Genomic DNA, 15428 nt, shown 5'->3' with positions numbered 1-15428 from the left:
TTCGTGTTGTTCTAAGAGTAGTTTCATGTTTTAGCAAAGCTTCTTTGTCAAACAATTGTGCAATTTTTGTCCAAAACATAGCTGAATGCCCCATCAAAACAAATTTCTGCAAGATAATATTACGAAACACGCATGGCTAAGTTCAGCAGTACAATAAGGCGCAGACAGCCGTACAAATTTTTAAAATCGCTCCATAGGAAACACGATTACACGCTGGATAAAGTTTATAGTTATTGTGTTTCGTCCGTTTTCATGGCTTATGTGAACTCATACCCTGCGAACAGAGATCTCTTCGATCTTGAAGGGATCTCTGTACGCAGGGTAGTGAACTCAGCGCCTGTGAATAAAATGATTTCAATGTCACCATTGAAATCTCAGCTAAGAGCAGAACTTACTTACGGTAATTAAGGGCTTATTAATTAGGTGGATGAAATACTAGAAATCACTCGATGTTTTCTTCGTGTTGTTCTAAGAGCAGTTTCATGTTTGAACAAAGCTTCTTTGTCAAACAATTGTGCAATTTTGACCAAAGCATAGCAATGCCCCTTCAAAACAAATTTCTGCAAGATAAAATTACGAAACTCGCATGGCTAAGTTCAGCAATACAAACATTGGCAAAGTGTAGCCGGATCTTTGTGTAGGTCAGGATCAGCAATGTTGAATAAAACTTAAAATGAGATACAAAATAATTTTATTGCCAGCTTTTTGCCCCTGAAGAATGTTAGTTTTGTCTAACCGAAATATTGGGCAATAAAATTATTTTAGCTGTCCGATCAGCCTTGCATTTGATAATACATGTACAGCCGGACAAATTTTTAAAATCGCTCCATAGCAAATACGATTAACACGCCGGATAAAGTTTATAGTTATTGCGTTTCGTCCGTTTTCATGGCTTATGTGAACTCAGAGCCTGTGAATAAAATGATTTCAATGTCACCATTGAAATCTCAGCTAAGAGCAGAACTTACTTACGGTCATTAAGTGCTTATTAGATGGAGGAAAGCTATTACACTGTTCATGTATATGATAATGCTGTTTTGACCAACGTAAGGTCAATACAGCTGGGTCTCTGGATACAGTTGTATAGCGTTCAAAATTTAGTAGGACTTTCCAGTGGTACTGATCGCTTTATTATTTATCCAGAAACCCTTTAATCCCTAACAGTGATCAGTATCAAATTTCTCCTTGCAATATTAATGCTTATTCAACCTATGAGGTCAAGGGAATTACGGATTTGATCGCCCAAGGTTAATTTTCTTGATACTTTAATAACTTCTCCCCAGTACTTTTATAAGAAAAATATGGGGACAAGATAGGTATATTTATTGTTCTTTGATATTAGGAGTTAAATGTTAAGTGTTATATTTATAATTTGTATTTAAAAGCACCAGAAAATTTGCCTAATTTCCAATTTTAGTAGGGCGTCAGCTCGCTGACTGGTAGACTTTCCAAAAGCCCTTTCCAACATTATTTTCTCTCTTCACTCTTAATGTTAAGTTGGTTTTTGTTCCCGACTTCTCCGCTTAAAGAAGTCGCCTTGTGGCAAGTCTTGCTGACTGGTTGTTTTCTGTCGCATAATTTAGACGATAGCTCTGCTCTCTTAACACGTAATTTTATTATAACTAAAATTGCAGACTATCTGAACATTTGACAACAGCACTTGATCAAGGTGTCGCTGGGTGTCGTGGTATTCTTGTGCTTAATTTTGGGATCCAGAGTGTCGTAAAAATGTTGTGGACATTCAACGATTTGAACGCCTTGTGTTTCAGACAAATAGGCTTTGTCCGCAGTCGTATGCAAATTAAAAGACTTCGATCGAAACAGAGAAAACAGCCAAATTCCATTTAGAAAGATACCGAGAAGCATACCACACCTTTGCGTTGATTTCAGTGGTCGCATATCAGTATCTCATCCACAGATTCAAACTTTAGAACCGTTATTGTGGATAAACTCTTATAATTGGACCATTCAAAGCTATCGTTTACGCATTACTTTCCTGTGGTGCTGTTTGTCATGCGGCACAAGGTGGTTTCTTACTTTAGATGAAATTTATTTGTGACTCCTTACACGGAATAAGGAGTAATTTGCTTTCTTTTTACCCGTACCATGGGGCATCTGAAGAAATCATTATTCCCCATGGTGGGCCGGGTGTACAACAATTTTATGTCCCAATGAATGGGGATCTCCCCCCTCCCCTCCACCTACTGTCGCTCTTCCCCTTTGGGGAGGAGAGGGGAGGGTCTTTGCTTAGCTGTTACCTAAATCGGAATCCACCCTGAACAAAATCAGTTTTATTGTACTTGTTTGTCCGACAATTTTGCATCATGCAGGTCTTCTGAGAATTCCGTATTCATGGAGGATTTTTCGGACATGTTGCTATTGAAGCTGCTGAATATTTCCATCACTGCGGCAGATGATAATGAGAAGGTAAGTTATTTTAAAAGTAAACAAAACGTTACTAGTATTGCCCCAATATTTGGAGAGGGGTAGTGTTTCCATGTAAGCTATGCAGGTTTGTGCGGCCCCATACGGCGTGGCTTCAGTTTGAGCTGTTGTGGTCTGAAAATGTTGAAAATTATTGGCTTGATAAATACAGTAAAAACCCGCGTATAAGAACCTGGGTTTAAGAACCTGTTAGGCTAAAATTTTCATTTTAAGCCCCCTCCACATAAAAACCTATTAAGGCTAAAAAATGTTTAAGTTAGGTTCTTATCAGTAGAGTTGCTTTAAGAGTGTATAGGTAGAAACTGCTGAATTAAGATCACCATCTGATTATAATCAAAAGTAACTTGACATAACATCTTTTCTTTCAAGCTAAAGTACTGTGTCGTGTGTTTATTGTGTTTACCATTCAAATAAATGATTTAAATTGTATTATGAGATGACATTTATACCATATTTAAATGAAATTCATATGAAAATATAAGAACCAATTTTAAGAACCTTGGTAGCCTATATAAGAACCTGTTTAGGCTAAAATAAAAAATTCAGGTTCTTATATGCGGGTTTTTACTGTATTGTAGGTTTTCGAGGTAAACTTGTTTGTTATATTTCAATCAGTCGAATTTCAGGTCCATGTAAACGCTTTTTTACGCTTTAGGTACATGTGATTCAACACTGAGACGCTGAGCATATAAAACAGGTTGAACAGGAATCATTTTTAATTACATATCAGCAAATGCGACAAGGAAGCCTAATGAAGCTATAAGCTTATATGAATCGACTTCCTGAGACTAGTTAAATAAAGCGTGGCTTAATGCAGAGTGAGCAAAGAGTAATAAAAACAACACACTTCGAACTTACATCACAAATCAGCTTTCAGTGAGATATTGCTTAAGTTTTCTTAAAAAAAAAAAAAAAGGCAGAAATGGGCAGCGAACTAATCAAAGAAACGGGCAATGGATTCCAGATTTTAGACTCTTTGATAAAGGACGCTGAACTGCTTTGTATTCGTTCTACAAATGTGTGATCTATAGTGGGAGGCAATAGGCCATTTCTAGTTGCTTCGAACCTCGTCATGAAAGCGAGGCTAAATGCAAAGCTTTTTATATTCAAATTAGTTTTGTTTGCATATGAATAAAAACTAATTTTTATCATTAGAACTTTGTTCTTAGCCTCGCTTTCATAATGAGTTTCAAAGCAACTCGGAAATGGCCTATTGAAATATGCCTTGCTTTATTCCGTTCAACAACGGTCAACATGTTTAACATCAAAGGAAAACACCCAATAGTTTGGCATGGCACCATCAAGGCCGGATATCTTCCAACATTTGCTTGGGAACAAGTACAGTCAACTCCCTTTACTGCGGACACCCTCGGGACCGCGAATTAGCGTCCTTAATAGCGAGAGTCTGTAATAGCAGGAATATGTTTCAGTCAAACGTCTGTAATTTATTTTTGCCGGGGATCTAGTTGCTGTCCGTATTATCGGGCTGTCCGTAATAGGGAGGTGTCCTAAAGGCTATAGTTGGCTTTATTGAACGCTGTTGAAAGGAAACTCGCAGAGTTCTTTTCAAGTGCACTTGCCTTGTACCCAGTGGTCTCTTATATTATGCAAATTAGCAAGGAAGGTGGGAAGGAAAAAGAGTGAGGGACTCCTTTTTTCTGAGTAACAGTCTCACAAATGCGCACTGCGTTTGACTAAAGAGAGATGCTTAGGGACGAGGCAGTTTTTGAACCGTGTTTGTCGTTTGTGAGGAACTGGAGGGAGCTGTTGTTATGAGAGAATGTTCATTTTTCAGGTGAAGTCGAACGCTGTTAGAGCCTTAGGAAACTTTCTACGATACATCAGAACGCCATCTCTAGGTCAGTATAGAACTTACAGGTTGGAGTGGCTTTTTACCGCACGTTAGTTTACATTCTATCACTTCAGTTAGTTGGGCAACGTTTCTCCCTTCAAAAAAAGTAACAGCAATACAGAGATTTGAGTTGTGCAATGGCGTGAGTTTAATTAGGGAGCTTTAGCAACGACGACTGCGCCCGCCGCGAAAAACGTCACTATTAAACTGACTTTTTTTAAACGTCGTCGCGATCATTCCAACTCGCTTTAAACGAAGCATGCTAGTGAAATTACCTGGAGTTGATTCTTAGAGACCGCACCTAAGTTTAGAAAGAGAAAGTAAAAATTGCCGTCGTGTGCTAGCGTCCTCCATAAAACGTCCCATTAGGAAATTTCACGTCCTAGTCGTGCAGTGACGACAAAGAAATGTATCAAAAAGTACAGTGTAACGCACGTGCAGAGTTGTTGTTTTGGTTGTTAAGCCTATTGCTTTTTTGACGTTCTCGTTGCCGACGCCGTCGTCGTTGCTAAAACTCCCTGTTAATTACGAGGCGGAGTTTGATCATTTACACAGCAGTAGGTAACTGAGTGGATGACCGAACGGTGTTAATTACAGTGCTCAGAAGTGTGTGTATTTCTCCAAACGGAAAGATGCGCGGGTTAAAAGTGACTTAACTTTTACTTTTGTCACGAGTTTCGAGCCTTCAGCGAACAGAGTTTCGTGTAAATTAGTAAGTTAAATTCCCGACCTTGCCAGGCTATATATTCATTGATAATAATAGAAAAGCCCTTCGTTAACTGATAAAATCTAAGACAAATCTGGAACTGAAGCATTTTCTTTCAATTTCAGAAAAACCAGGTTTCGTAGAAGCCGTGGAGAAGTCAGTACATGCGTTGATTAGAAACGTCGGCTTTGGTCTTATGAAGGTCAGTGTTGTTGTACATCTAAAAAAGCTCATTCGCGTGTAAAGTTGAAGTTGACGCGACTTGCACTTGGAAACTTAGGCCCCGTTTATGTGGAGAAAAGTTGTCCCGGGAAAGAGGGTCACCCTCCCAGCCGAGTCAACTTCAGCGAGACAAAAGTTGACCCCTTTGCCCGAGCCAACAGCGCTCGCCAAGCTCTGATTGTCTCGCCTTGACGGAGTTGACCCGGCTGGGTGAGCCAAAGTGTTTATATGGAGAAAAGTTGGCCCGGCTAGGAGGGTGACCCTACCATCGAAAAAGGGTGACCCGGCTAGGCGGGTCACCCTTCCAGTCGAGCCAACTTTTTGTTTCTCATGTAAACGGTTCGTCAAGTTTTGTAAGGAAATGTAGGAAAACTTGGTTCGTCCATGGTGGCTCGGGTAGGCGAGTGACCCCTCTACCCGGGACAACTTTTCTCCATATAAACGGGCCTTAAGCGACGACGACGGGAAGACCAACAAAAACGTGACCTGAAAATATAACTTTATTTCACTCGTGCTACTTCGCGATTATTTCAACTCATTCAACTTCTACAGAAACGGCGAACTACCCCAGGAGCCTAAAGGCTGGTTTCCATATGATCGCAGATCGCAGATCGCAATAACGTCTGCGATCGTCTGCGATCATATGGAAACCAGCCTTGAGATAGAACATGGTTCTATCTTCTGCGATCGTCTGCGATCGCGATTTCAGGATCGCAGACGATCGTAGAAGTAGTTTCCATATGATCGCAGACGATCGCAAACCTTATTGCGATCTGCGATCTGCGATCCGCGATCATATGGAAACCAGCCTTAATTGGTAGGAGTGGCGCTCGAGTTAAGAAAGAAAATGAAACATTCACCGTCGTGTGCTCAAGTCTTCACAAAACCTTGAATTTGGTCATTTCACGTTGTTGTTTTGCAGAGGACGGCAAAGAAATGTACCGAAATGTAAAACGCACGTGCAAAGCGATTGTTTTTGCTCATTAAACCTATTGTTTTGTGGCGTTGTCGTTGCCGTCACCGTCGTCGTTGCTAAAGTTCCCTATAGGGAGCTTGGATAGTTCGCCATTTTTGTAAAAGTTGAGCGAGTTGAAATAATCGCGAAGTAGCACAAATGAAATAAAGATATATTTTCAGGTGACGTTTTCGTTGCCGTTGCAGTCGTCGTTGCTTAAGCTCCCTATTAACGCAGATTGGTCGGAGGGAGATCGTCCGCCCGTTGGTTCTTGTTTGTTTGTTTGGTTTTTTTTCCCATTTCCCTTGCTCTCACTTGAGTTCTCCTTGTTTCCCATAGACGATCTTAGTTAGGATGCAACTTGAATAAAATGGAAACCGCAGTTTATAGAACACTACGACTTAAACAAGACCATGGTTCCAACATGTTCTTAGTGAAGAACGGTGCTTCCTAATAAGGAGGTATTTTTTCACAGTTTACGATTATGATGGAAAAGTAGATATTAGAAACGGTTATTGGAATCCAAAAAGAAAATTAGGGATAACCACACATATTTCAGAGATACTTAAGCATTATAATTCCTAATTTTCTTTTTGGATTCCAATAGCCCTTTCTAAAATCTTCTTTTTCCACATAGTGGTAAACTGCACAAAGATGCCTTTGTATTACCAGACACCGTCCTTAAACCAGCCTAAGATGCGCAGAACGTATGCGCAGTAGAAAAAGGAGGCACCCTCCTTAATCCGCCTCTTAAGTAAGACCGTCCGAAATCCCTTATTTGGGACCTTCAGACTTGACTACGAGAACGACTTTTCAAATCTAGTTTGTGCGGTTTAGATAACCGCTTGTCACACCAACCTTGTTTCTAGGGTCTCCTTATCTGCTGGTAAAAAACGGGAAGGAGTGAGAGTTCTGCAGATGTGACTGATTTGAAATTTGAAACTCGTACTCGTACTCAATCTCGTAGTCGTACTCTGGTATGAAGGTCCCTGAGCATATTCTGTTTAGTTCAGTTTGTGTGGACACTTTTTATCTGGCACTCTCACAGCAATCTATTTTGCCGGTTTGTTTGCAGGTTCGCTGGAACGCTTGTTACGCCTTTGGCAACGTGTTCCGTAATCCTTTCTTGCCAACTGGTACAGCGCCTTGGACGGTGAGTATCATAAACCCCTTCAGGCAGCTGGTATATCGGAGGGTAATGTGCGGGGCTGAAAGATATCCGAAGAACGAACAATTGACCGAGAAACGAAGCTTTCAGGCATTGTAAAATTTTGAGGACAATCTTTAAGCCGAGGGAATTATCATCCGTTATCCAAGCAAGCCAGAAAGGGGTTAATTTATTTTACAGCCCTCCGATTGATTTCTGAAACGTGCGCGCTTTACAGTGGAAAAGACAAAACAGCTAGTGATGGCCACGGCGTGATTGCAGCCAAATAACTGCAAGCTAACTAGTATACTAGATTTTATCAAACCGGGACTAGATTACAACAACTAGGACATAAAACTGTGCCGTTCTTTCTGGTAAAAAATATGTATATCGGGCGACTTTTATCAAATTGGACGGCTGTTGTCGTCTAAAATTGTAGCACGTGACCTGTTTTGTCTAATGAGAACGCGCGGAAATTAATCGGTGGGTTATATAATTTTAATTATATCTGTGAGAAATTCTCGATAGGGTAGCTATAATCCAAAGAAAGTCGCTTCGTGAAAAAGGATGCAATCGCGTTTTTTTTCCCATGAATGTGTTCGTGCTTTGTTCGTAAAAACTGGTCATTTCTTTTACAGCGAAGTGGATTTAACACGCGTTTACACGCTTCGTAGACCGTTCTTTAATCTGAACAGAAAATATTTCAACCGTTGTGTTGAGTTTACATCTTGTTTATTTTATTCCTTGTTTTCGAATTTAAAGCTTACGTATATTTATTATCTGACATTGAATTTTGCTTCGTATGCATGTATACGTTTTTTATAATGCTATGTTTGCTCCAATTACACATGGCGAACATCCATCAAACATACAATTGTTTCGGTGTTTCGAATCTCCTTAAATCCATTTAGTTATATACTTTAAACTTGCCTTGTTACCAAAGTTTTTAGAAGTTGCTCGCCATAACTGCTCGCCAATCGTAAGACACTCGGTTAGTCTCTTGTGATTGGACAGTTGAGGAATGAACAAGCGTCGTGATTGGTTGGACATTAGCAGTAACGTCCATTTCAGGTTTTATACGATAAGACATCTCACTTAGCTCCTTCTTAGCAGCTAATAAGTGGAAAAGACAATGCATTTGCTACATCTGAAAATTATATTTTTCTTTCCTTTTTAGAGTGAAATTTTCAGCGCTTTGGAAAATGTCATTTGTGATTGTAAAAACTTCAAGGTGGGTTAAAACTTTGGCGGTGATTGACGTCTGACACTTTATTTTTTACCATGAGACCGAACTCATCCGTTTCAGTTTACAAAATGACCGTTTAAAACTGGTTGGGACTTAGTAAAAGGTGATCGCGACCGCTTAATAGAGGTGAACGCTTGATAGAGGTCAAAAGTGTGGGAAGTAATTTTCGCTTAAAGGGGAAGTATCACGCACATTTGCTGTCATTTCAAAACCCAAAATTGTTTGTCTGTCAGCGGAAATAACGAAATAATTGTCGAGTTTGTTATAAACTATCGCCCCAGTGCAATAAAGCTGTCGATTAGTGCCTCTGGCCAGAGACTGAGAAGATAGGTATGGATTGAAACTTGAAAAATGTTAGGCTAATGTTTGTCAAGTTCTCGCATTTTTGTTTCCAAAATGCGCTAGAACAGATCACGAGTTGTTCCTTTCAATAATTGAGTTGATTTCTTTCCTCTCGTCATTCTAGAATTATTTGGCAGCTGATTAAAGGTCTTATTTCATTATTTTTAACAAAAGATATCAAAAACCCCATGATACTTCCCCTTTAAACACGGAGCGATCCTATAAAAGGGAAGGACACGCCCCCTTTGAAGCGCTTTGTTGGCTTCCTAACGGATCAGTATAATGGTGGATCACGTCGGTAACGGTCGAGGAAAAAAGAGAGAAGAACTATCGTTTGTAAAATCGAAGAGGGAATCGATTTATCAATAAAAATAAGCTAAACGCTAACTATAAATCTTGTAAAACACCAGAAATTAGCGACATTAACGATAATAACGGAATAATCAAGTTTCGTTGCCTCAATCGAAAGATTATACGAAACTTACCTCGAAATTCGAAATCCTTCTACTAAATACACAGTACAAAGATCGAAACCATTATAAACTGAAGCCTGCGACGAACTGGACATTTGTATCCCTCCATCTGAACATGCCGATAACCAACACGAGTCTGTGTTGTTCACCAAAACTGGTGGGATTTTCAAAATTTGGCAGTTTTCCGCTAAACGACTGCTCGAGTCGTCATGTTGGGTTCAAGTTCATTACCGCTTGTGTATTTATCGATCAGGTACGTGAAAACTAACTCTACTAATCCGCTGGAAGTGGCAGTAATAAATTCTAAACTTCTATGCACAAATTTAAAAATAAAAACATCTAAACACATTTCGTACGTGATCATGCATATTTGCATAATTTGCTAATTCGAAAAATCACCAAAGATATGAACAAAACACGACCTGATGTTGCTCTCATGTATCTTATGGATGAAATGATAATGGCAATGGCTCTCACATCAGTATTAAAATTAGCCAGTACTAAATATATTCTAAGTTTATACAGTAAGCAATAGAGAGGCCGACTTCAAAAAGATTATCAGCTCCGTCGTCTTGCGTGCGATCGCTCGCCGCTTGAGACACTTCACTTTTCTCCTCCGTTGCCCGCTCCGTTGTTTCTTCTAGGCTTTGCTTCCGCGACTTTGTGTCTTTACTTAGCTCTCCCCCACTAAACGACACAAAGGATCGAAGCAATTCCATCTCGGAAGTCGGTTTCAGAAGAACAACCTATTTCGAGACAGAGTTTGTTTACGAACTTTATCCTAATCATTTCGGAAATATCTCGAAAGGATAAGATTTTACCAGCCGATAAATGAATTTCCGATCTCAAAATAGACGGATAACTTAACTTTCTAAATTCTTCTCCTGTAGCCATATTTGTTGGATTGATTTTGAACAAAACAATTCGAACTAAAACAGTTTTTCCACTGACTTGTCATGTCCTTTCGAATCGAAGTTGCGGGAACTTGAACGTGCTAAAATAAGACCTTTGGTAATCAACCAATCCGATACGCGCGTTTGGGATTTTTGAGTGACAGTCTGAACCGTTCAGCCTGGTCTTATAGGATCGCTCCGTGTTTAACACAGGGTGACCGCTAAGACGGTGTCGCTTGATACCGGTTGGACTGTATGTCAAGTGGCTGATAACTTTAGTAGTAGCCACCGTTACTTTCGTCATCTGCCACATTCATACCTTCGTTTGTTCACTTTTGTTGTATATGATTCCAGGTTCGAATCAATGCCGTCATTGCGTTATCAGTTCCCCCTGAGAGGCGTTACTATGGAGACGTGTATAGTCACGTGTACGCTACGATGATTGACGCGTTGAAAGGCACTGAGAAAGTGACCGAGTTTAGTGAATTCAAGTACCGAGATACTCTGAGACAGCAGGTATGATCACAGGTCTACCACTTGCTCCTTGTGTGGTTGACTGTGCTTTGTTTTTTTAAGTAGCTATGTCGCTGACTCATGAGCTCAGTAACCCAATCGACGCCGGGAGCCTATACTAAGCCTTTGTCGCGGCATCTTCGTGCACCGGTCTATATATAGATACGGCCAGTTATTTAAACAAAGTCTAATTTAGGCCATGGCTTAAGGCAATCAGTGGGCCTCCAAATCTGTTTATAAGGGGTTTATTTTAAGTAGATAAATAGTTTTCTAGTCTGGGAAACAATCCTGCCTTCTACCGTTAACAGCAGACAAAGTTTAGATATGACCGTTGGCAAAATTGAAAATGGCTTAGAACGCGGTTTTGTTAAACACCGTCTTACTGTCTTTTAATAACTGACAGATTTCCCGCGAAAATGTAAATTCTGGTACGCGCGAGAGTTATGCAAAGCTTGCGATTGGTTATATAGCTAGGCTCCCGGGAGAGTCTGAATTCGTGTTAACTAGGTCCCGAAAACGCCGTGACCCAAAGATATGGAAGTTGTATGCTCCGTGTAATGGACTCCTGACCTAAAATAACAAACCGCAAATTTAACAAACTACAAACACCTAGCGACCGCTGGTCGTTCCATTGCCAAATTAGTGTATGCAATAGCAATTATCATAATTAATATATATATATATATTAATTAATATAATTACGGGTAATTATATTAAGGTCGACGGTTAGCTATCCAAAAGTACAGAGTAGTAGAAAGAATCTGCTAAATCTAGATTTAATGAGAGATGTTCCCTAAGGCTAAGTTCTATTCAGAGCACAGTACACTGAAAATTTACGGATCTTCCACTGTAGAAGGGACAGTACTGAACTATTTGCAAAGAATCATATTGTCTACAGCGTTATGAACAATACTAGGATTATGGATCAAAAGTATTAGGATCAAAAGTTGGAACATCATTACAAAACAGTAGGGTTTGCTTTTAAGAGTGAAAGATTTACATTGCTCAAGCAAATAGTTTCTTCAAGTTGAGGGGCAATTATAAAGTTATGAACAAAATTATTCAGTTAACAAGGGCTTTTCAGTCTTAATGTGGAAAATGGCTTTTATATAAAAAAAAGAGTCGTTTAAAAAAATTATTGTCACTCGAAATGATTTTCCGAAAGCTTTCTTTGAGATATTTTTTTGTTTAGGCCTCACCCCAAAGGTTTGTAAATCATTTGTCCTTATGTGTAAAACGTTTATTTCCGAGATCAAATGACCTCATTCAACGATTTTACTAATGAACACACGAAATTGGTATTGTACTCACAATGTGCACCTCCTGTAATAAGCATTGGTTCTCAAAGGGGACAATCTCTAATTACACCGACCGGTTGCGTTTTGCAAGATTTTTATGGGTTGAAACTGTTTTCTTGTTCCGTTCGCGAATTCCAAAGCGCCTTTACAAGAAAAAATTAAATTTCCAAACTCTTGTTCGCGCTAACACCGCAGTTCGGAACGTGGGTGACAGGTGAAAACGCGAAAACAAATAACCCCCTTCCCCCTTCTCCCCACCCCTCTCTTGGGGAATGGAAAACGTTATCGATTTTCAAATAAAAACACATTGGTATTGCTAACTGTGAGAGAAAACAATCTGTAAACGCTAGTGGAGCGAACATATTTCGCTATATTTTGGGCAGGGTGAAAGCGATTTTTTGGAAACTCTTTCGTGTGGGCACAACGTAAATTACTTATTCATATGTATCGATTGCGATGTTCGTCTAAACTCCAGCTGCTTCAACTAAAATGCTCTTTTCAAGCTAATTATCCCTTAATAACTCAGAGCTTTCCGTCACCTCTCTTAAGCCAATAGAAAAGAGTGCTTCAAAGCATTCATTATTAGTTTTTCTTTTCTTGATGAAATATCACCGGTGGGGGGACACTTCTCTTCCCACGAAGATATAATATTCAATTTTGAATAATACCCAGAGCACAGTCGTTCTTCCACAGACTGCTTTCGTCCACCAAACAGTGAACGCCTCTAAACAGAACGTGCCAAAAATGTCCACTTCTGGTTCAGGCAATTCATCCACGGCCTTCGATTCAAGCAGTCAATTGTTTTTTATATCACGGATTATTTTAAACGTCATTATTAGCGCACCAACTGTCCTCTCGAACGTAGTTTTGCTGATTTCAATCTACCGGAACCCTGATCGAAATCAGTCGAACCAGTCACCGGCCACACTGCTTGTGGTAAATTTGAGCATGTGTGATTTGCTGATCGGTGTTTTGCCAGGATTTGGAAGTCTTTATTACGACATCGCTTTGTTCAACCGCAAAACAAGAGAAGATCTAGCTGGGGAAAGAATCTTGTTTACCTTTGTTGCCGTTTTTGCAAGTATCGTGTCGTCTTGTACCATAGCTGCGATGGCTTTGGATCGCTTTTTCGCGGTTTCATCTCCGCTTCAGTACAAAGCGCGCGTCACCAAAGCGAAGGTCAAAGTATTTCTCGTGGTTTGTTGGGTTTACGCCTTTCTTTTCTCTTGTTTATCACTGGGTGTATCTATGGCAGTATTTATTCTCCTTAACTGCCATCTCCATGTTTCATGTCCATTGATCATCCTGCCAGTGGTGTACTGGAAAACTTACAGTGCTCTTCGCTCCCATAACAACCGAGTAGGAAATTTAGCTGATGGAAGACAGGCAATGAACATTGCTCACAGAAACAGAGAACGGAAAATGATATCAGCCTTTTTACTTGTTCTCGTTTTGTTTTACGTAACTTTCTTGCCTCTCTTTATCGCTCTGCATATGTTAGTTCTTCAACCGTCTTTCTTGAGAGCGGAAAGTTTTTTATTTTTTTTTAACGCGTCATATAAGTTCTTTTTAGTGAACTCCAGTTTAAATCCGTTTATCTATGCATGGAGAATACCAAAGTATAGGCGAGCGTTTAAAGACGTTTTCTGTGGATGTGACTCCCGCAATCGGTCTATAAACAGTGGCTGATGCACGTATGAACATGTCTGGAACCCGAGTGGTTTTCTTAATTTCTTCTATCCATAACCATTGCAATAACGAGGACTAGCTGGCGATGATTGTAATTTTTTCTCGTATATATATAATTACCAATCAGAATAAATAAAAGCTAGCCGTTTGTAAATCATTGCTCAACTGTTAATACTGTAGATCGGTGCTAAACCCCACCTAACAGGAGCTCTATTTACTAAGTTCTCTTCCTAATAAATGAAGCCGTTCTGTTGTCGTGTACGTAAGTGCTATAACGACAAGGAATCCTACATTGTGTAAACCCTCATAAGGTGTCCAACGTCAGTTAAAGTTGACAACTGTCTAACCCACAGCAGTTACATTTTTCGTAGAGCCAGCAGACATGAAATAACTTTTATGAAAGTTACGACGTTTTTAAAACTAAACGTGTATCGGTTGAAACTTCATCCATCTTTAATTAAAATGAAATTAATCCCCTTCTTGCTTTTACTCGCTCGAGATTTCTAAATTTAAATTTTTAGTTCGTTACTCTGTAACGGCTTCCATTGTTGATTGGTTGCCTTGTAACGGCTTCCATTGTTGATTGGTTTCAATGTAACGGCTTGCAATGTTTTAGCGCGGAAATCCTGCCGTAATAAAATTCCAGTACCCCAGAGTCTCTCCTGGCGATCAACCGCTGGCCAAAGAGCCTGAAAACTTTGGGTATAGATTTAAAATTGAACAATGAACAAACACTTAGCGAACGCTAGACGTTCCATTGCCAATTTAGTGTATGCAATAGGCAATTATCATAATTAACGAGGAAAAGATCGTCGTTTAGCTATCCGAAAGTACCGACTAACTGCTAAATCTAAATTCAGTGAGAGATGTAACCTAAGGCTAAGTTCTATTCAGAGCACAGTACACTGAAAGTTTACGGATCTTCCATTGTTAAAGGGATAGTAGTAAGCTATTTGCAATTTAAAAGATTTGATCCACGCACTCAGAAGTTAGAATCATATTGTCTAAAGCGTAATAAACAATTTCTTTTATTTTCAAACAAAAACAGATTGGTGTTCCTATTTGTGAGAGAAAATGATCTGAAATCGTAGTGGGGCGAGCATATCTCAAAAGTTTTTGGCCAAGTGAACGGCCATATTTTGAAAACTCTTTCGTGTGGGCAAAAATCAAATTGCTTATTCATATCTATCGATTGGGATTTTCGTCTTAACTCCAGCTGTTTGAACTAAAATGCTCTTTTCAAGCTAATTATCCCTTAATAACTGATATCTTACCCTAGTAACTTTCCGTCACCTCTCTAAAGCCAGTGGATAAAGCGCCTAAAAGCTTTTATTATTAGTTTTTTCCTTTCTTGATGAAATATCACCGGTGGGTGGACACTTCAATTCCCACGAATATATAATATTTAACAAATTGACGGCAGTTTTCTATAGTCTATACTCTTATAGACCTTAAAATGACGTCAAAAAATGTTCAAAACTCAAGTGGAACCACGAGCCGCAGGCGAGTGGTTTCACTGCCAAGTTTTGGACATTTTATGGAGTCATTTTATGGTCTATAAGAGTATAGACCATAGAAAACTGCCGTCGATTTCTTTTTTACAATAACATGGAAAAAGTGCGAGCGGGATTGGCTTTTTTTTTTTCG

General features: G+C 39.5%; 2 protein-coding genes across 2 annotated transcripts in view; both read left to right on the top strand.

The window, feature by feature from the left end:
* LOC146466030 (HEAT repeat-containing protein 6-like) overlaps window positions 1–15428 on the top strand; it is a 95190-nt gene that overhangs the window by 28240 nt on the left and 51522 nt on the right. Inside the window, exons 20-25 of the mRNA XM_085127818.1 lie at window positions 2331–2427; window positions 4241–4304; window positions 5129–5205; window positions 7256–7333; window positions 8505–8558; window positions 10636–10797. Of these exons, the coding sequence (XP_084983944.1) occupies window positions 2331–2427; window positions 4241–4304; window positions 5129–5205; window positions 7256–7333; window positions 8505–8558; window positions 10636–10797 (532 nt within the window). The remainder of the gene's footprint in view (window positions 1–2330; window positions 2428–4240; window positions 4305–5128; window positions 5206–7255; window positions 7334–8504; window positions 8559–10635; window positions 10798–15428) is intronic.
* Window positions 12577–14294, top strand: LOC146466040 (melanocortin receptor 3-like). Its single transcript, XM_085127877.1, has one exon. It carries the CDS (start codon window positions 12837–12839, stop codon window positions 13779–13781), a length of 945 nt encoding a protein of 314 aa, XP_084984003.1. The 5' UTR covers window positions 12577–12836; the 3' UTR covers window positions 13782–14294.

The sequence above is a fragment of the Pavona decussata genome, unplaced genomic scaffold, assembly GCF_977016875.1.
Source record: "Pavona decussata unplaced genomic scaffold, jaPavDecu1.1 SCAFFOLD_154, whole genome shotgun sequence".
Taxonomy (NCBI): domain Eukaryota; kingdom Metazoa; phylum Cnidaria; class Anthozoa; order Scleractinia; family Agariciidae; genus Pavona; species Pavona decussata.
This window is presented reverse-complemented; position numbering and strand designations above follow the sequence as displayed.

What these genes read in the sequence shown, in the direction of transcription:
- LOC146466040 (XM_085127877.1), top strand. Translation starts at nt 12,837, where the DNA reads ATGTCCACTTCTGGTTCAGGCAATTCATCCACGGCCTTCGATTCAAGC.